The following is a 21,485-nucleotide window of genomic DNA, read 5'->3' as shown; positions in this document are numbered from 1 at the left end:
AGTTTAGAACCACCAAGACTCTTCTAGAGCTGGCCTCCCTGCTAAACTGAGCAATTAGAGGAGAAGGGCCTTGGTCCGGGAGGTGTCCAATAACCAGATGGTCACTCTGACAGCACTCCAGAGTTCCTCTGTGGAGATGGGAGAACCTTCTAGAAGGACAACCATCTATGCAGCACTCCACCCATCAAGCCTTTATGGTAGAGTGACCAGACGGAAGCCACTCCTCAGTAGAAGGCACATGACAGCCCACTTGGAGTTTGCCAAAAGGCACCTACAAGACTCTAGTCTGATGAAACCAAGATTGAACTCTTTGGCCTCAATGCCAAGCATCACGTCTGGAGGAAACCAGGCACCGCTCATCACCTGGCCAAAACCATCCCTATGGTGAATCATGGTGGTGGCAGCATCATGCTGTGGGGATGTTTTTCAGTGGCGTGAACTGGGAGACTAGTCAGGATCGAGGTAAAGATGAACGGTGCAAAGTACAGAGATCCTTGGTGAAGACCTGCTCCAGCGCGCTCAGGACCTCCGACTGGGGTGAAGGTTCACCTTCCAAACGGGACAACAACCCTAAGCACACAGACAAGACAATGCAGAAGGTGCTTGTAACGTCATACCCAAGACTTGATGTTGTAATCGCTGCCAAAGGCCCTTTAACAAAGTACTGAATACTTATGTAAATGTGATAGTTTGTTATTTGTAATACATTTGCAAAAATTCTAAACCTGCTTTTGCTTTGTCATTATGGGGTACTGTGTGTAGTTTGAGGGGGGGAGGGGACTATTTAATTTCAGAATAAGGCTGTAACGTAACAAAATGTGGAAAAAGTTAAGGGGTCTGAATACTTTCTGGAAGGCACTGTTTGTAGTATGCCATGGGGACACTTATGGCAAGGATACATTTTGGACAGTATACATTGTGTACAAAACATCAAGAACATCTTCCTAATATCCTACTTTCGGTTGAAAGTTAAACGTTTTTTCAGGTCGTTTCAATGACTTGAAAACAAAGTCATTTCAATGTAGTTTCATTCAAATGGAAACAGTATCAAATTGGTCAATGAACAATTGTATTAATAATCACAGATCAATTCAGTAAGTACACAGTATTAAGAACATTCAAGTGCTAATGGTCTTTATTCCACTACTAAAGAAGTATGACTAAAATCACCTGCTCATATTTCAAACATCCAGTGTGAGAAAAGACATGTATTATTCTATGCCTCACCCTTAAGTGAATTATTGCCAATACATATTAAACAAAGGGGTTTTCATTCGGTTTAAATATTTCTTAATTACATATTTCTTAATTACATTTCATGTAACATTTAGTCATTATTTATGCAACCAACAATGTATTTGTACAATTATATTAGTTTACAAACAATGGCGTTAAAACAAGCTTATATTTTGGGGTGGACTTTGCATCCTATTCTTAATCAATGGCATCAACCTACTCAAAAACCAACTGACCCATCAACCAACTCTTGCAAAACCAATGAACAAATATGTGAAAAAGCAACACATCTTAGTATGAAAAACAGTATAAATTCAGTACGTATCGTCCACCTTGTCAAAACTGTGCATGGTATATGTGTACAAAACGTTGTGGACACCACGACAGACTGACCAGGTGAACGTTATGATCCCTTATTGATGTTAAATCCTTGAGACATGGATTGTGTATGTGTGCCATTCAGAGGGTGAATGGCCAAGGCAAAAGATTAGAGTGCCTTTGAACGGGGTATGGTAGGTGCCAGGCGCACCGGTTTGTGTCAAGAATTGCAATGCTGCAGTCTTAAGCACTAATATTTATTTTCAAGGATCATCAATTTGTAATAGTTCCTATTATGCAAATGTTTTTCGTCGCCAACAGATTGCAGTATATCAACCACATGAAAAACAATACGTACTATTCATCACTACCTTACAAGTTCTACTCAATAATACGTTTCACTACTTATTTTTACTACACAAGAGTGGTAAGTCAGTACTGATGATGTTGACTGATTTTCTCATATGAACTAACCCAGTATAATCCTTGACATGTTTGCATGTTGCATTTTTATTTTTGTTCAGTGTACATGATAATAATATTTAAATTCTTTATAAGTCAACATGTTGGGTCCCACAAGCTGTCCCAACACAATGACATGAATTCTGACCGTGTAAAATGCCCTTCCTTTAGTTGACTCTAAAATGTTGCATTCTATACCCATTTGAAGAGACACAAGTTATTAATGTGTTTAATAAGATTAAGAACTCTCAGGGGGACCCTATTTAAAATTTTGGGGACCCCAAGTTTGGGTACAACTGTAATACTGTCCTCCGTCCCTGCTTGCTTCAATGCTTCCTCTCTTTGCCTCCTTCATTGCAGCCTGACTTACCGCTTGTCTGTCTCACTACCCTCTGTAAATAAAATGTATTTTGTTTAGAGAAATTGTATTAGCCCATCTTTTGATGATAGCCATCTTCATTTCAGTCAACTGCTCCTGCTGAGGTTAGAACTCTGATCAACAATCCTTCTGAGCATTCATCAATGCTGGGAACGTAATAATAAGTGGGTAAACTATAATACAAAAATACATTTTAAAAAGGTGAGTAAACGCTATTTCACGAGTAAAAATGTGCGTAAAACGGCGTTAACACTCCTCTACATCCCTGGTTGTCTGGTAAAACCCATTCATTAACATCAGTATCCTGCCAGGCAGGAATACATCTACATTTGCCCGGCCTTTTAGCTATCGATGTGATGTTTGGCGGCGCTTAATCAATCAATTCTGTACCTGCCTGGCTGAGTGCCATTGTGGTGAAAGGAAAACACGTAAGGAAATAACATATTTGATCATGTTCTGTTCTGCTCATTTTAATTCAAGTACCCTGCACTCAACCGTTTCCTGTGTGTATCAAGAAAGATACATCACCCAAAGGCCAGCCAAACAACTTCACAACTGTGGGAAGCATTGGAGTCAACATGGGCCAGCATCCCTGTGGAACACTTTCAACACCTTGCAGAGTCCAATGTTTCATTTAATCCATTTTAGAATAAGGCTATAACGAAATGGGGAAGGGGTCTGAATACTTTCCGAATGTACTGTATCTTACTCTCCAAGACTGTCTCGGAGGTAGCAAGGCGGGGCGGCTTATCTCATCTCCTGGTCAGTAGGGGGTGAGCGAATCATCACTGGTTCATACAAACACAGGACAGGGACATAGAGCCTAGTTAATACAGCACTGCTGTAGAGAGAAATAGAAATGGCGTCTTTTTGTAGGCACTAGCTCCACCATGGTTCGTTGGACAAGGTTATGGGGAAATTAATGGCGTTCTTGTAGGGTTTTTGGATAAACACTGAAAATAAGGTCTGTGGTAAACACAGTCACACACAGCAGCAGTGTCCGGCTCACATAGAGCTGCTGCTCCAGAGGGGGTTGGCTCAGGCCTGGCACAGCAACCGCAGCACCTGGACACACACGCAGTCACACACACACAATCAACATTGTCAAGAAAATACACACATATCATCACAACACAAAAGACTCTGTTGTACACTCACGTGTATAAGTAGTGGCCTCTCCCTGTCCTGAGTCGGGTAGCCCAGAAGAATCCTCAAAACAAGTCTGAAGTTGAAGACTAACTATAACAGCTTTTTAAGTGGACTTTCTGTCCTTCAACACCAGGTTCCCCATGATCCTGGACCTCTGTCAGGCTTAGAGGAAAAAGAACACTTGCATTACGAGAAAAAGACATGGGACAAAGACAAAGTTTGACACCTTTTTATAACCTCTAGCAATATCCCCTTCCCTTACCTGTTGACAGTCCACACCAGCCTAGTGAGAACACACTCCAGCCAGCACTCTGGGACAGTCTCCAGCAGCTTCCAGCGCACCTTCTGCCAGACCATGTCTGAGCATGTGCAGGAGGAGAAGCGAGCGGCCAGCACCTCAAACACTAACCCTGCAGAATGAGACGCACAATGATGAAACTCTGCTGATGAACGGAAAAGTGTTGCGGTAGACCATCACTGAAGGAGGAACACACGTTGAATGCAGCCTTGCTTAACACGGTGTCCCTGAACACAAGCCTTTCCCAGGGCATTGGCCACAGAAGTCAGGGAGCAGTCTTTTCCATCTGGTAACAGCAGCAGTTTTTTAAAATCCGATTTTACTCCTTGTGTGTAGTCTGTTCTGGACTTGGAACGGTGAAGAGACCTCTGGTGGCATGTCTTGTGGGGTATGCATACATTACATTACATTTAAGTCATTTAGCAGACGCTCTTAGGTGTCCGAGCTGTGTGCTAGTAGTTTAAACAGCTTGTTGCATTTAACATGTCAACACTTCTTAAAAAACAAGTAGTAATGAAGTCAATCCCTGCTTTACTTTGAGCCATGAGATATTGACATGCATATTATTAATGTACATTTAAGGGCCATCCGTGCCACCGTGTTCTGGGCCAGTTGTAATTTTCCCAAGTCCCTCTTTGTGGCAGCTGACCACATGACTGGGCAGTAGTCCAGGTGCTACAAAACTAGGGCCTGTAGGACCTGCCTTGTTGATATTGTTGTCAAGGAGGCAGAGTAGCACTTTATTATGGACAGACCTCTCCCCATCTTAGCTACTGTTGAATCAATATGTTTTGACCATAAGTTTACAATCCAGGGTTACTCCTGCAGTTTAGTCTCCTCAACGTGCTCAATTTCCACATTCATTACAAGACTTAGTTGAGGTTTAGTGAATGATTTGATTTATTTCACCTTTATTCAACCACGGAGGCAAGTTGAGAACAAGTTCTCATTTACAATTGCGACCTGGTCAAGATAAATCAAAGTAGTTCGACACATACAACGACAGAGTTACACATGGAGTAAAACAAACATACAGTCAATAATACAGTAGAAAAATAAGTCATATACGATGTGAGCAAATGAGGTGAGAAAGGAGGTAAAGGCAAAAAAAAGGCCATGGTGGCAGAGTAAATACAATATAGCAAGTAAACACTGGAATGGTAGATTTGCAGTGGAAGAATGTGCAAAGTAGAAATACAAATAATGGGGTGCAAAATAAATAAATACAGTAGGGGAAGAGGTAGTTGTTTGGGCTAAATTATAGATGGGCTATGTACAGGTGCAGTAATCTGTGAGCTGCTCTGACAGCTGGTGCTTAAAGCTAGTGAGGGAGATAAGTGTTTCCAGTTTCAGAGATTTTTGTAGTTCGTTCCAGTCATTGGCAGCAGAGAACTGGAGGAGAGGCGGTCAGAGGAAGAATTGGTTTTGGGGGTCTGTCTCAAATACAATGCTTTACGTTTTTTGAAATAGTTATGACGTTTTTTTGTGTATTCTTTACAAAAAATATTCAAACATAAAATCTATTTGCAGTGAAGCCACAACATTTACATTACATTCAGTCATCTAACAGACTCCCATCCAGAGTGACCAATAGAAGCAACCAGGATAATCATCCTGTCCAAGGGCATGTTGACAGGTCTCCCAACTGGTCAAAACAGGGACCGGAACCAGCGACCTATCGACCACTGGGCACAAGCTCCCAACCGCCGGGCCACCAACCCTCCAAGATCCCCCCCACAGTTCCCTGAGAGCTGCCACTCAACAATTTACTTCAATACAAAACCTAGGAGGCTCACGTTTCTCACCCCCTTCCATAGACTTACACAGTAATTACAACAACTTCCGGAGGATGTCCTCCAACATATCAGAGCTCTTGCCGCATTAATTGACATGTTGTTCATCCAATCAAAGGATCAGAGAATTAATCTAGTCCTGAAAGCATAAGCTACAGCTAGCTAGCACTGCAGTGTATACAATGTGGTGAGTAGTTGACTCAAGAGAAAGAAAATAGTTGAACAAATACATTTCTTCCTAAATAAAGAAGAAAGAGTGAGCGAGAGTGTCATTTCTTTTTGCTTTCAGTTTCACCTATTTAGCTAGCAAATGCAGCTAGCTAGTTTAGCCTCCTGAAAGACCCTGCTCAAACAGCCAGCTAGCTATGTTAATTACTATCCAACACAACACTGGAACTCTTCCAAGTAGAAGGTGAGCTTTTGGTTTTACAAATGTATTGCCACCGGTGCAACTGCTTGCTGATGGACACTAACGTTACCGCATGATTTAGCGGGTTTACTAACGTGTTAGTTTTATTAGCTATGCTGATTATGTTAATTTTGCTAATATGGTGATAATGATGTAGGCTGTGTGTAACTTGGAAAGGATTTTTCGCCTTGTCACATACAGCTGATGTGTTGTACATTGAAGTCCACAAGCGAAGGGAAGCGGTGAAAATAGGAGAGCGCATAACGTAGATGTGAGAAGGAATACATCGTGGCAGCTATGAAACTGAACTGTGTTTACGTATGATCAGTGGTGTATTCAATCTGCCCATTCTGTTGAAAAATGTTTCTTAAACAGAAGCAAACTGAACAAAACGGGGATAAACATACCTGAATTTGTCCAGGTATAGAAACTCTTGTTTGCAACTGTTGGACTAACATTATCAGCTAGAGGCGGTATTGAATGTCACTGTCTGTCCATGTGTCACTGTCTATCACATCAAATAGGTCTCTCGACCTGTGTGGACATTGTAAACGTTCATTCATAGGCTAGGTTGAAGCAACTTTATGATGGGTATAGGGAAAATGTTAGTATCATGTTGTAGCCTAAACCTATCGTTGTTACGTTTAACTGGGTGAATGGAATATGAATGACAGTCAACCAATGTGCTGTAAAACGCTAACGTTACTTTGCTCCATGTCAACTTTAAGGTTTTTACTTTCAAAATGTTTAATAACCGTTTTATATTTTTATTTTTCCCCCTCGTACAACTTTTTTCATTCAACTTTTTCACCTCGGATGCTTTATCTGGATATGGTTCTACAGGACCTCCACCAGCCGAAGCTAAGTAGTAACATTATGCCATCTAATTGCAGTCGCTGTATTCATAAGAACTATCGCCTTATGGTGACAATAACCGTGCTCCAAGCCCACCTTCAGACGCCATCGTTAGGCAAGGGTGTAGGAAATTTAATTTAAGTGTAGGAAAGGATGAAACAGCGTCTGTGCCACCAATAAGTACAGATACTAGTACATTTTCTCATGGCTTCTGGAAGGAAATGCTGTCAGAATGCTCAACTGGTGTCGCTCATTCAGCCGACAAAGTTTCAACCGGTTCTCCCCATTAAACAACGAGTCGGAGTCAGAGGCTGAGCATTCTCACGTTTCTCCTCCACCCGTTACGGGGTCTGAGCCGCCAAATCCTCCCACCATTAGCCCTGACAAATTTAAAACCCTAGTCATTTTCAACTCCATTACCTGCAGTATTAGACTTAAAACGAATCATCCAGCGATCATGCACTGTTTACCAGGGGGCAGGGCTACTGACATAAAGGCTAATCTGAAGACGGTGCTGGCTAAGGCTAAAACTGTAGAGTGTAGAGATAGGGATATTGTTATCCATGTCGGCACCAACGATGTTAGAATGAAACAGTCACAGGTCACCAAGTGCAATATAGCTTCAGTGTGTAAATCAAATAGAACAATGTGTCGGCATTGAGTAATTATCTCTGGCCCCTCCCAGTGAAGAGCTCAAAAGCCGAGTCTCAACTCAATTGCTGATTGAAAACGGTTTTCTGCCACTCCAAAAAGACAGAATTTGGAGATAATTGGCCCTCTTTCTGGAACTCACCCACAAACAGGACCAAGCCTGGCCTGCTGAGGAGTGACGGACTCCATCCTAGCTGGAGGGGTGCTCTCACTCCTCTAGCTCCACAATGAGATAGGGTGCAGCTTAGTGGAGTCTGCCACTAGCACAGTCAGTGTAGTACGCTCAGCTATCCCCATTGAGACCATGTCTGTGCTTCGATCTAGCTTGAGCAAAACATGGCGGTATTCGCTTTAGCAATCTCATTGGAATAGAGATCTCCTCCAGTCCTGTCATTATTGAAAGAGGTTGTGATCTCACATCTCAAAATAGGGCTACTTAACGTTAGATCCCTCACTTCCCAAGGTGGTCATAGTCAATGAACTAATCACTGACCATAATCTTGATGTGATGGCCTGACTGAAACATGGCTCAAGCCTGATGAATTTACTTTGTTAAATGAGGCTTCTCCCCATGGTTACACTAATGTCCATATCCCTGCGCATCCCGCAAAAGGCAGAGGTGTTGCTAACATTTCCGACAGCAATTTATTTTTTTATTACCGCGTTTTTGTCTTTTTAGCTTCTAGTCATGAAATCTATGCAGCCAACTCAATCACTTTTATAGCTACTGTTTTCAGGCCTCCTGGGCCGTATACAGTGCTCCCCACCGAGTTCCCTGAATTCTTATCAGACCTTGTAGTCATGGCAGATAACATTGACATTTTTTACGACTTTAATATTCCCATAGAACAGTCCAGACCCACTCCATCATTGAATCAGTGTGTTTTGTCCAAGGGTAGCCTAGTGGTTAGAGCGTTGGACTAGTAACCGAAAGGTTGCAAGTTCAAATCCTCGAGCTGACAAGGTACAAATCTGTCGTTCTGCCCCTGAACAGGCAGTTAACCCACTGTTCCTAGGCCACAATTGAAAATAAGAATTTGTTAACTGACTTGCCTAGTTAAATAAAAAGGTTAAAAAAAAAAAAAAAATGGCTCCGGACCAACTCATTTCCACTGTCACACCCTTGATCTAGTTTTGTCCCGTGGAATAAATATTGTGGATTTAAATGTTTTTCCTCAATCCTAGACTATCAAACCGCCATTTTATAACATTTGCAACCACAACAAATAATCTGCTCAAACCCCAACCAAGGATCATCAAAAGCCGTGCTATAAATTATTGGACAACCCAAAGATTCCTAGATGCCCTTCCAGACTCCCTCCACCTACCCAAGGACGTCGGAGTACAAAAATCAGTTAACCACCTAACTGAGGATGTCAATTTAACCTGGAATATTACCCTAGCGGCAGTCGCACCCGTAAAAACAGTTGTCACTAGACATTTGGTCTCTGGTACACAGAAAATACCAGAGCAAGCTTCCAGAAAATTGGGATGGATATGGCGCTCTACCAACTACCTTGGAAGCCTGTGTTTCCAACTACCTTGGAAGCCTGTGTTTCCAACTACCTTGGAAGCCTGTGTTTCCAACTACCTTGGAAGCCTGTGTTTCCAACTACCTTGGAAGCCTGTGTTTCCAACTACCTTGGAAGCCTGTGTTTCCAACTACCTTGGAAGCCTGTGTTTCCAACTACCTTGGAAGCCTGTGTTTCCAACTACCTTGGAAGCCTGTGTTTCCAACTACCTTGGAAGCCTGTGTTTCCAACTACCTTGAAGCCTGTGTTTCCAACTACCTTGAAGCCTGTGTTTCCAACTACCTTGGAAGCCTGTGTTTCCAACTACCTTGGAAGCCTGTGTTTCCAACTACCTTGTGTTTCCAAGCCTGTGTTTCCAACTACCTTGGAAGCCTGTGTTTCCAACTACCTTGGAAGCCTGTGTTTCCAACTACCTTGGAAGCCTGTGTTTCCAACTACCTTGGAAGCCTGTGTTTCCAACTACCTTGGAAGCCTGTGTTTCCAACTACCTTGGAAGCCTGTGTTTCCAACTACCTTGGAAGCCTGTGTTTCCAACTACCTTGGAAGCCTGTGTTTCCAACTACCTTGGAAGCCTGTGTTTCCAACTACCTTGGAAGCCTGTGTTTCCAACTACCTTGGAAGCCTGTGTTTCCAACTACCTTGGAAGCCTGTGTTTCAGACATAGTGAAGTGGATGGCGGCAAATGGTTTTACTTTTAAACTCTGACAAAACAGAGATGCTAGTTCTACTGTAGTTCCCAAGAAACAAAGATATATGATGTTGGATCTTACAATTAATCTTGATGGTTGTACAGTCATCTCAAATAAAACTGAAGGACCTCGGCGTTACTCTGGACCCTGATCTCTCGTCTGACTAAAACAAGTCGGAAACTTTTTGTCCTAAAATGATACAGAAAAGCTAATCCATGCTTTTGTCGTCACTTCTAGATTAAGACTACTGCAATGCTCTACCCGGATAAAACACTAAATAAACTTTAGTTAGTGCCAAACACTGCTGCTAGAATCTTGACTAGAAATTGATCATATTACTCCAGTGCTAGCCTCTCTACACTGGCTTCTTGTTAAGGCTAGGGCTGATTTTCAGGTTTTACTGCTAACCTACAAACATTACATGGGCTTGCTCCTAACTATCTCTCCGATTTGGTCCTGCTGTACATACCTACACATACGCTACAGTCACAAGACGCAAGCCTCCGTATTGTCCCTCCGCCTCAACCTTTAAGCCATTACTGAAGACTCATCTCTTCAGTAAGGTCCTATGATTGAGTATAGTATTACCCAAGGGTGCAAAGTTGAATGGCAAAGAACTGGCACGACGAACCGCCCTTGCCGTCTCTGCCTGGCTGGCTCCCCTCTCTCCACTGGGATTCTCTGCCTCTGACCCTATTACGGGTCTGAGTCACTGGCTTACTAGTGCTCTTCCATGCCATCCCTAGGAGGGGTAGTTCACTTGAGTGGGTTGAGTCACAGAATAGATCTTCCTGTCCGGTTTTGAGTCCCCTCCGGCTCGTGTGGTGGAGGAGATCTTCGTGGGCTATACTCAGCCTTGTCTCAGGGTAGTAAATTGGTGGTCTGTTGATATCCCTCTAGTGGTGTGGGGGCTGTGCTTTGGCAAAGTGTGTGGGATTATATCCAGCCTGGCCACCCCTCAGAGCCTGGTTCCTCTCTAGGTTTCTTCCTAGGATCCTACCTTCCTAGACAGTTTTTCCTAGCCACCATGTTTCTACATCTGCATTGCTTGCCGTTTGATGTTTTAGGCTGGGTTTCTGTATAGCACTTTGTGACATTGACTGATGTAAAAAGGGCTTTAGAAATACATTTGATTGAATTGAAGTGGTAGGGTCTAGGGACTAGTTTGGAAATAAGCCCTAAACCCTGGTGCTGAGAGCACAGCAATCAGATTTAGCCTTCCGCCAGAAAATGAGAGTTTGAACTATTTTTTAATTAGTGGACAGTGCAACAGCCCGATAAAGGCATATGCCAAAACAGTGACAGTGTAAGTTAATGTTTGACAAGATTTAAATGTGTTGTTTGTAAACAGAGTATAAAGCCTACTTACATGCTTCATTTACCATCAACCTGCTCTTCACTCTCTGGGGTGCTGGATCTAAATTGGGACTTGTCAAGAAACACCGTGGAGCCACTAGAACTGCAGTGATAGTCATCAGTCCAGATCCAAACTCGAGGCGCCTTCTCTTCTCCCATTCAGCATCCTTGGGCTTTCTGCCCTTGGTCTTTTGAGGGGTCCGCACATTCTGTAATCTCTTCATCAGTAGTCTGGAGACAGTTTCCTGTTAGGACACATATGTAATGTCTCCCTTTAAAGGGATACTTTGGGATTTTGGCAATGAGGCGCTTAATCTACTTCCCCAGAGTCAAATGAACTTGTGGATAATATAATCGTATCCAATAGTTAATCTAACTCAGGGGAAGTAGATAATGGGCCTCATTGCCAAAATTCCAAAGTATCCCTTTAAATGCACATGACACAACAATGCAGAGATTACCGCTGTTAATTACTGAATAGCAAAAGCCACAATGGTTAGACTAAAAGGAAGTGAACAAGATGATCACTCACCCATTCATATTTATAATGCACCGAATTGTCCCGCAGCATATGGTAATATTCTACCAGTCGTTTGGCCATAGAATTTACTTCACGCTTCAATGGACACTTTAAGTCCTCCATTGTGGCTCTCATTATGGATCTCATGTTGGTCATCGTGTTATGGAGTAGTCGACAGCGAAGTTCTTTTGAGAGTGTGTAATCTTGCGCTTGCCCAACGAGCTGCTTTTTAAAATAATATATTCTGGCTTGTTCTAACTCACTTTCTGTGAAGATGACATATTACAGTGGGGCAAAAACATATTTAGTCAGCCACCAATTGTGCAAGTTCTCCCACTTAAAAAGTAATTTTCATCATAGGTACACTTCAACTATGACAGACAAAATGAGAAAAGAAAATCCAGAAAATCACATTGTAGGATTTTTAATGAGTTTATTTGCAAATGGTGGAAAATAAGTATTTGGTCAATAATACAAAAGTTTCTCAAAACTTTGTTATATACCCTTTGTTGGCAATGACAGAGGACAAACGTTTTCTGTAAGTCTTCAAGGTTTCCACACACTGTCGCTAGTATTTTGGCCCATTCCTCAATCTCCTCTAGAGCAGTGATGTTTTGGGGCTGTTGCTGGGCAACACGGACTTTCAACTCCCTCCAAAGATTTTCTATGGGGTTGAGATCTGGAGACTGGCTAGGCCACTCCAGGACCTTGAAATGCTTCTTTCGAAGCCACTCCTTTGTCCGGGCGGTGTGTTTGGGATCGTTGTCATGCTGAGACCCAGCCACGTTTCATCTTCAATGCCCTTGCTGATGGAAGGTTTTCACTCAAAATGTCACGATACATGGCCCCATTCATTCTTTCCTTTACACGGATCAGTCGTCCTGGTCCCTTTGCAGAAAAACAGCCCCAAAGCATGATGTTTCCACCCCCATGCTTTACAGTAGGTATGGTGTTCTTTGGATGCAAGACGGGCCTGGACATGTACTGGCTTAAGCAGGGGGACACGTCTGGCACTGCAGGATTTGAGTCCCTGGCAGCGTAGTGTGTTACTAATGGTAGGCTTTGTTACTTTGGTCCCAGCTCTCTGCAGCTCATTCACTAGGTCCCCCCGTGTGGTTCTGGGATTTTTGCTCACCGTTCTTGTGATCATTTTGACGCCACGGAGTGAGAGCCCCAGATCGAGGGAGATTTTCAGTGGTCTTGTATGTTTTCCATTTCCTAATAATTGCTCCCACAGTTGATTTCTTCAAACCAAGCTGCTTACCTATAGCAGAGTCAGTCTTCCCAGCCTGGTGCAGGTCTACAATTTTGTTTCTGGTGTCCTTTGACAGCTCTTTGGTATTGGCCATAGTGGAGTTTGGAGTGTGACTGTTTGAGGTTGTGGACAGGTGTCTTTTATACTGATAACAAGTTCAAACAGGTGCCATTAATACAGGTAATGAGTGGAGGACAGAGGAGCCTCTTAAAGAAGAAGTTACAGGTCTGTGAGAGCCAGAAATCTTGCTTGTTTGTAGGTGACCAAATACTTATTTTTCCACCATAATTTGCAAATAAATTCATTAAAAAATCCTACAATGTGATTTTATGGATTTTTCCCCCTAATTTTGTCTGTCATAGTTGAAGTGTACCTATGATGAAAATTACAGGCCTCTCTCATCTTTTTATGTGGGAGAACTTGCACAATTGGTGGCTGACTAAATACTTTTTGCCCCACTGTATGTGCTGGGTAACTTCAGGATTTTGGAGGGACTCCTTTCGTGATCACTGAGCCTAGATGCAAAACAGAACCTGGGCTTGGAGACACTCTGGTTCCAGCCATTTGCTCTGGTGAAGGTATTTGGGTTACTGGATCAGGGACTACTAGGGTCACTGCCATTAGTTCTGTAGGTGCTGGGATTACTGGACCGGAGAGTGCTGGGGTCACATGATCTGGTACTGGAGGTGCCTGCCTTGTGCACAAGGTCTCAATTTTAGCTGATCTGAATCTTGTTCCTGTAAACACATGCATCAGATAGACATTGCTTTCGAGGCAATAAATGCCCATTTATACTTTGTTCGCAATTTGAAAAATATCAAATTAAGAGCTGCAAATATTTACACCAATATTACGTGTACTAGCTAGTGTAAACTGAAATCCTACCTCATGATCCTGATGAGCAACTTGCCGTATAGCTTTACTCCTTATGAAATGTTCTAGACCCAGTAAGAGATCCCTGATATCAAAGGAGAAGCTAAGACTGGGCAAAAGACATGCAGGGTGAAAGGTTGTGGCCTTACCATCAAAGACATATCCTTTCATTACATATCTTTTGTGAAAAGGTTGGCACAGTTAGTGTCACCCGAAAATACTAGCCAAGATTGAAGATGGACCTCAGAAATGCACATATGGACTCTTAAATTTAAAAAAACTGTGAAGGACCTCGGCGTTCGTTACTCTGGACCCTGATCTCTCTTTTGAAGAACATATCAAGACCATTTCGAGGACAGCTTTTTTCCATCTACGTAACATTGCAAAAATCAGAAACTTTCTGTCCAAAAATGATGCAGAAAAATTAATCCATGCTTTTGTCACTTCTAGGTTAGACTACTGCAATGCTCTATTTTCCGGCTACCCGGATAAAGCACTAAATAAACTTCAGTTAGTGCTAAATACGGCTGCTAGAATCCTGACTAGAACCAAAAAATTTGATCATATTACTCCAGTGCTAGCCTCTCTACACTGGCTTCCTGTCAAAGCAAGGGCTGATTTCAAGGTTTTACTGCTAACCTACAAAGCATTATATGGGCTTGCTCCTACCTACCTCTCTGATTTGGTCCTGCCGTACATACCTACACGTACGCTACGGTCACAAGACGCAGGCCTCCTAATTGTCCCTAGAATTTCTAAGCAAACAGCTGGAGGCAGGGCTTTCTCCTATAGAGCTCCATTTTTATGGAACGGTCTGCCTACCCATGTCAGAGACGCAAACTCGGTCTCAACCTTTAAGTCTTTACTGAAGACTCATCTCTTCAGTGGGTCATATGATTGAGTGTAGTCTGGCCCAGGAGTGGGAAGGTGAACGGAAAGGCTCTGGAGCAACGAACCGCCCTTGCTGTCTCTGCCTGGCCGGTTCCCCTCTTTTCACTGGGATTCTTTGCCTCTAACCCTGTTACGGGGGCTGAGTCACTGGCTTGCTGGGGCTCTCTCGTGCCGTCCCTGGGGGGGGGTGCGTCACCTGGGTGGGTTGATTCACTGTTGTGGTCGGCCTGTCTGGGTTCCCCCCCCCTTGGGTTGTACAGTGTCGGAGATCTTTGTGGGCTATACTCGGCCTTGTCTCAGGATGGTAAGTTGGTGGTTGAAGATTTCCCTCTAGTGGTGTGGGGGCTGTGCTTTGGCAAAGTGGGTGGGGTTATATCCTTCCTGTTTGGCCCTGTCCGGGGGTGTCCTCGGATGGGGCCACAGTGTCTCCTGACCCCTCCTGTCTCAGCCTCCAGTATTTATGCTGCAGTAGTTTGTGTCGGGGGGCTAGGGTCAGTTTGTTTATCTGGAGTACTTCTCCTGTCCTATTCAGGTGTCCTGTGTGAATCTAAGTGTGCGTTCTCTAATTCTCTCCTTCTCTCTTTCTTTATCTCTCTCGGAGGACCTGAGCCCTAGGACCATGCCCCAGGACTACCTGACATGATGACTCCTTGCTGTCCCCAGTCCACCTGGCCATGCTGCTGCTCCAGTTAACTGGCCTGGGCCCTAGGACCATGTCCCAGGACTACCTGACATGATGGCTCCTTGCTGTCCCCAGTCCACCTGACTGTGCTGCTGCTCCAGTTTCAACTGTTCTGCCTTATTATTATTTGACCATGCTGGTCATTTATGAACATTTGAACATCTTGGTCATGTTGTTATAATCTCTACCCGGCACAGCCAGAAGAGGACTGGCCACCCCACATAGCCCGGTTCCTCTCTAGGTTTCTTCCTAGGTTTTGGCCTTTCTAGGGAGTTTTTCCTAGCCACCGTGCTTTTACACCTGCATTGTTTGCTGTTTGGGGTTTTAGGCTGGGTTTCTGTACAGCACTTTGAGATATCAGCTGATGTACGAAGGGCTATATAAATAAATTTGATTTGATTTGATTTGATTTAAATTACATTGTAGATGGGGACCTTATAAGATCACATCCATTGTTTTCATGAAACCCACTGCTTTACAGATTTTATATACACAGACTAAATTTAGCTGTGTAATCCTTTAGGCTCCCATGCCCCAAAGAACAAATTACACATGGTTTATTATGTTGGGAAATATCAACCATAAATAAAGATCCAAGCTGTCTGCTATCCAACTTGTTGCTATAGCAACATCACGTGACCTTTCTCAGTGTGGGGTTGATGCGATATTGAAAGACATCAAGAGGACCTGGTACAATGGAGTTCAAATTCAAACTTCCAATGGGGAGAGAGTGCATTGGTTTCTCTCCGCTGAGACAATTTAGCCCAACATGAGCTGTGGGGATTTAAAGAGGGGTGGGGTTTAACAAATATAGACAATGTGAATGTACTTTGACATTGATTGAGATGGTTCATATTATCCTGTTATTACTCAAACTGTATCAGATTTGAAATGCCTTATTGAGCAGTATTTGAAGTATGTGAAAAAGCTTTTCCCTGAAAACAATATTACATAAAAGCAACATTATTTGATTCATGTTCCATCTCAGATTAAATTATTGGTTCCAATGGTCAAAATGCAGTGCATTCAGAAAGTATTCAGACCCCTTCACTTTTTCCACATTTTGTTACGTTACAGACTTTTTAAAATGGCTAAAATTATATATTTTTTTTTTACATACAATATCCTATTATGACAAAGTGAAAACAGGTTTTTAGAATATATATATTTTTTACAAATAAAGAACAGAAGTATTATATAAGTATTCAGACCCTTTGCTATGAGACTCGAAATTGAGCTCAGGTGCATCCTGTTTCCATTTATCATCCTTGAGATGTTTCCACATCTTGATTGGAGTCCACCTGTGGTAAATGATTTGGAAAGGCCCACACCTGTCTATATAATGTCCCACAGTTGACAGTGCATGTCAGAGCAAAAACCAAGCCATGAGGTCGAAGGAATTGTCCATAGCACTTCGAGACAGGCTTGTTTCAGCAGCATTGAAGGTCCCCAAGAACACAGTGGCCTCAGTCATTCTTACATGGAAGAAGTTTGGAACTACCAAGACTCTTCCTAGAGCTGTCCGCCCGGCCAAACTGAGCAATTGGGGGAGAAGGGAGGTCACCAAGAACCTAATGGTCACTTTGACAGAGCTCCAGAGTTCCTCTGGGGACATGGGAGAACCTTCCAGAAAGACAACCATCTCTGCAGCACTCCACCAATCAGTGCTTTATGGTAAAATGACCAGAGGGAAGCCACTCCTCAGTAAAAGGCACATGAGAGCACTTTTGGAGTATGCCCAAAGCCACCTGAAGGACCCTCATACCATGAGAAACAAGATTCTCTGGTCTGATGAAACCAAGATTGAACTTTTTGGCCTGAATGCCAAGCATCACGTCTGGAGGAAACCTTGCACCATCCCAACGTGAAGCATGATGTTGGCGGCATCATGCCGTGGGGATGTTTTTCAGCAGCAGGGACTGGGAGACTAGTCAGGATTGGGGGAAAGATTAACTGAGCAAAGTACAAAGAGATCCTTCATGAAAACCTGCTCGGGACCCCAGACTGGGGCGAAGGTTTGTCCTTCCAACAAGACAAAAAAAAAACAGTTTTTGCTTTGTCATTATGAGGTATTCTGTGTTGATTGATAAGGGGAAGAAAACGATTTAATCCATTTTAGAATAAGGCTGTAACATAAAATGTGGAAAAAGTGAAGGGGTCTGAATACTTTCCAAATGCACTGTTTGTGTATGACGGTCCTCAATGGTGAATTTCAGAAATGTATGAAAGTCTTTGATAAAACATAATCAAATGTTTGAATGTTGTCAGAATGCTAGACGGGTCTCAATACCCTATTTTTTTCCAATGAGCGGGAGTTGGGACCAATGTCAGAGGTGAAGAATATGAAATATCTGCAAACAAAAGTGAGGGATTTCCTTGGGTCTGGTTCTTAAAAAACAAGAGAAACAATCCTGATTTAAATATCATCAAAACTGACGGCATTACATGATAACTTGTTGATTGCATAGCTGTGCTAGTTTCACATGAAGTACCTAGAATTCGATCTAACATCTAAATTAGACAACTCAAGACCAATTTTCTTAAAACAAGCCGAATAATCTAACACATACAGTGCTTGGTAAAAATGACTTCCAGTATCTTATTGGGGGGGGGGGTGTTGATTTATTGCCTTAATGCAAGATTTATTTACTTCCTAGGATTTCATTTTTTTGCAGTACATACGAGTTTATCATCAAGTCAGATTAAGCATCACTTCAAAAATGTTGAGTAAGGTAAGTCACAGCAGGTGTCTGCACTTTTTCCATTCAACAACATCAAATAATTCAGCACCTCTGACGGATGTGGCGTCTGTAAATCTCTATTGTGCAGATTCATGACTGGATTAGAACATTTTCCTTTTCTCACAACAGCATTATATTTATTTCCTGATAAGAGGCACAACCAATGACGGTACTTTGTGCAATGGTGAATGGGATATCTTAAGAAAAGTCTAATTGCTGCCAGTCACGTTGCACAGTGAGGTTTATGATTTAGCTATCAAATATCATGCAATGAATCAGCTTTAAACACCTAAATGAAGAACTGAAGAGAAACCATGATTAAATGTAGAGACACTAGACGAGAGCGTTTACTGTTTCTGGGAGGGCAGGTTCATTTTTCTGAGGGAGTGTGCTACCTTTCTGATCATTTGTGGGGCGAACCTCAATAGTCCCTCATCCCTGACAAAGTCTCTGCTTTTAAGCTTGGTGTTCTTCCGCCGGCGGATATGATATAGCCTGCCGAGATGGGAAGACACTTCTACTGTCCGGCTGTTCTGCCTCTTCACGCCATGCACTGAGATCTCAAACACAGTCCTGGGGTTGATGATCAGCTTCCCCGTTTTGTAGTGGGATTTGAGAATGGGTTCTCGCAGGACATGCAGAAGGAAGTTAATGCCAGGAATGGTGGCCCACTCTGACAAGTTGAATCTGCTGCTTTTGTCAGTCTTCTCGATTGGGAAAACATTGTTTTCAAAGTAGAAGTTGGCCTTGTTGCCGTATTTGATCTCCAAAGTGCTCAGGAGCTCCCCCCAGGTGTTGTTGTCCACGGGGAGGATGATCTCATCAGGGTCATGGAGGAGGAGATACTTAGTCTGGTACATGTTCCTGTACAGACAGTCGTTGAGCGCAGGGATCTGGCCATAGTAGTGCAGGTCACCGGGCGACTTGATGGCAAGCCAGCTGGAGGACACCTTGATGTGGGTGTCAATTGGCCAGGGAACTACTTCCACCAGACCAACTTCATCTTTATAGTAATACAGTACCTCCTCCATGTCACGGCTGCAGGTGGTCTTATAGACCACCACCCTCTGGGCCCCCAGCAGGCGATACATCTCCATGGCCTGCACAAATTGCAGCACGTTGTTGTACCCCCCGAACATGGTAGAGAGGCACACAGTGAAGTTGACAGGAAAGCTGGACTCCCTTGGTACCCTGTTCAAGATTGGGACAAAGGTGACGTGCTCAGGATCAAAGTCCTCAGACACCAAGCCAGCGTGTGTGGGCTCACAGTCCTCCGGGATGTCACACAGGAAGTCCCCCGTGCCGTAAGGGAACCCGAAGTGGGAATTGTGGATAGTCCGCTTGGCCAAAGAGGTGAACAGACGGTCTTGGCAGCATAGTAAGCAGTGATGGATGGTCTTTTCTGGTCGCCACACGATAGAGATGAGACGAAGGCTCATGTTATGGGTCCGGTGCTCAAAGAAAGCATTCAGCACAAATGTTTTGGACCCTTGGATCGGGATGAAGGGGTCAGTGCTCAAATTTGGAAAGCAGGTGTCCATTTCCCAGTCCTTCCTCCTAAACAATTGCTCTACAGACCATTTCTGAGTAATAATAATGATACATCCCATGGTGAACAGAGTCAAACCAAGAAATATCTTCATCAAATTCTTCTTTGTCATGGTTATGAGGGGCTGATGAGGGTCTCTCTGAAGAAAGCTGCAGAACACAAATAGCAATTACCATCTCAGTTTTCCTGTACAATAAACACAAATATAAATATTTTGATGTCAAGGGTCAGAAAGCAGTGTGCAAACAAAAAAATATTTAAAGACGCAATCTGAGATTGCAACGTCAAAATTGGATGTACCAATGAATTATATATAACTCAGCAAAAAAGGAAACATCCTTTTTCAGGACCCTGTCTTTCAACGATATTTTGATTTTTACTAATTAACTTCACAGATCCTCATTGTAAATGGTTTAAACACTATTTCCCATGCTTCTTCAATGACCCATAAACATTGGGGCGGCAGGGTAGCCTAGTGGTTAGAGCGTTGGTCTAGTAACCGGAAGGTTGCAAGTTCAAACCCCCGAGCTGACAAGGTACAGATCTGTCGTTCTGCCCCTGAACAGGCAAGTTGACGGCCTAGGAACAGTGGGTCAGTGTTCTTAACTGACTTGCCTAGTTAAATAAAGGTTAAATAAAAGGTAAAATAAAGAAAATAAATAAACAATGAAGGCCACAGTTATGAAAACTTAGGACACTAAAGAGGCCTGTCTATGGACTCTGAAAAATACCAAAAGAAAGATGCCCAGGGTCCCTGCTCATCTGTGTGAACGTGCCTTAGGCATGCTGCAAGGAGGCATGAGGACTGAAGATGTGGCCAGGTCAATAAATTGCCATGTCTGTACTGAGACGCCTAAGACAGAGCTACAGGGAGACAGGACAGACAGCTGATCGTCCTCGCAGTGGCAAACCACGTGTAACAACACCTGCACAGGATCGGTACAACCGAACATGGCAACCACCGACAACAACTGCCGAGTTACACCAGGAACACACAATCCCTCCATCAGTGCTCAGACTGTCCGCGAGAGGCTGGGCTTGTAGGCCTGTTGTAAGGCAGGTCCTCACCAGACATCACAGGCAACAACGTTGAGCACAAACTCACCGTCGCTGGACCAGACAGGACTGGCAAAAAAAGTAGTCTTCACTGACGAGTCGCAGTTTTGTCCCACCAGGATTGATGGTCGGATTCGCATTTATCATCAAAGGAATGAGTGTTACACCGAGGCCTGTACTCTGGAGCATGATTGATTTGGAGGGGGAGGGTCCGTCATGGGGGTCTGGGGCGGTGTGTCACAGCATCATCGGACTGAGCTCGTTGTCATTGCAAGCAATCTCAACGCTATGCGTTACAGGGAAGACATCCTCCTCCCTCATGTGGTACTCTTCCTGCAGGCTCATCCTGACATGACCCTCCAGTATGACAAAGCCACCAGCCATACTGCTCATTCTGTGCGTGATTTCCTGCAAGACAGGAATGTCAGAGTTCCGCCATGGCCAGCGAAGAGCCTGGATCTCAATCCCATTGAGCACGCTTGAGACCTGTTATATTGGAGGGTGAGGGCTAGGGCCATTCCCCCCAGAAATGTCCGGGAACTTGCAGGTGCCTTGGTGGAAGTGTGGGGTAACATCTCACAGCAAGAACTGGCTAATTTGGTGCAGTCCATGAGGAGGACATGCACTGCAGTAGTTAATGCAGCTGGTGGCCACACCAGATACTGACTGTTACTTTTGATTTTGACCGCCCTTTGTTCAGGGACACATTATTCAATTTATGTTAGTCACATGTCTGTGGAAGTTGTTCAGTTTATGTCTCAGTTGTTGAATCTTGTAATGTTCATACAAAT

The 21,485-nt window shown here is 43.5% G+C and overlaps 1 protein-coding gene across 2 annotated transcripts in view; it reads right to left on the bottom strand.

Annotated features, from left to right (window-relative positions):
• Positions 1–1,122: 1,122 nt before the first annotated feature.
• LOC124005881 overlaps positions 1,123–21,485 on the bottom strand; it is a 33,107-nt gene continuing 12,744 nt past the window's right edge. For both annotated transcript variants that reach the window (XM_046315514.1, XM_046315513.1), the window contains exons 2-6: positions 18,485–19,787; positions 11,141–11,372; positions 3,807–3,954; positions 3,554–3,706; positions 1,123–3,460 (exon numbers count right to left, since the gene is read on the bottom strand). In XM_046315514.1, coding sequence (XP_046171470.1) covers positions 3,631–3,706; positions 3,807–3,954; positions 11,141–11,372; positions 18,485–19,750 — 1,722 coding nt within the window. In that variant the 5' untranslated portion in view covers positions 19,751–19,787 and the 3' untranslated portion in view covers positions 1,123–3,460; positions 3,554–3,630. The remainder of the gene's footprint in view (positions 3,461–3,553; positions 3,707–3,806; positions 3,955–11,140; positions 11,373–18,484; positions 19,788–21,485) is intronic.

This window comes from Oncorhynchus gorbuscha, linkage group LG19, assembly GCF_021184085.1.
Source record: "Oncorhynchus gorbuscha isolate QuinsamMale2020 ecotype Even-year linkage group LG19, OgorEven_v1.0, whole genome shotgun sequence".
Lineage (NCBI taxonomy): Eukaryota > Metazoa > Chordata > Actinopteri > Salmoniformes > Salmonidae > Oncorhynchus > Oncorhynchus gorbuscha.
Note: the sequence above shows the minus strand (reverse complement) of the source record. Positions and strands in the feature narration are given on the sequence as shown.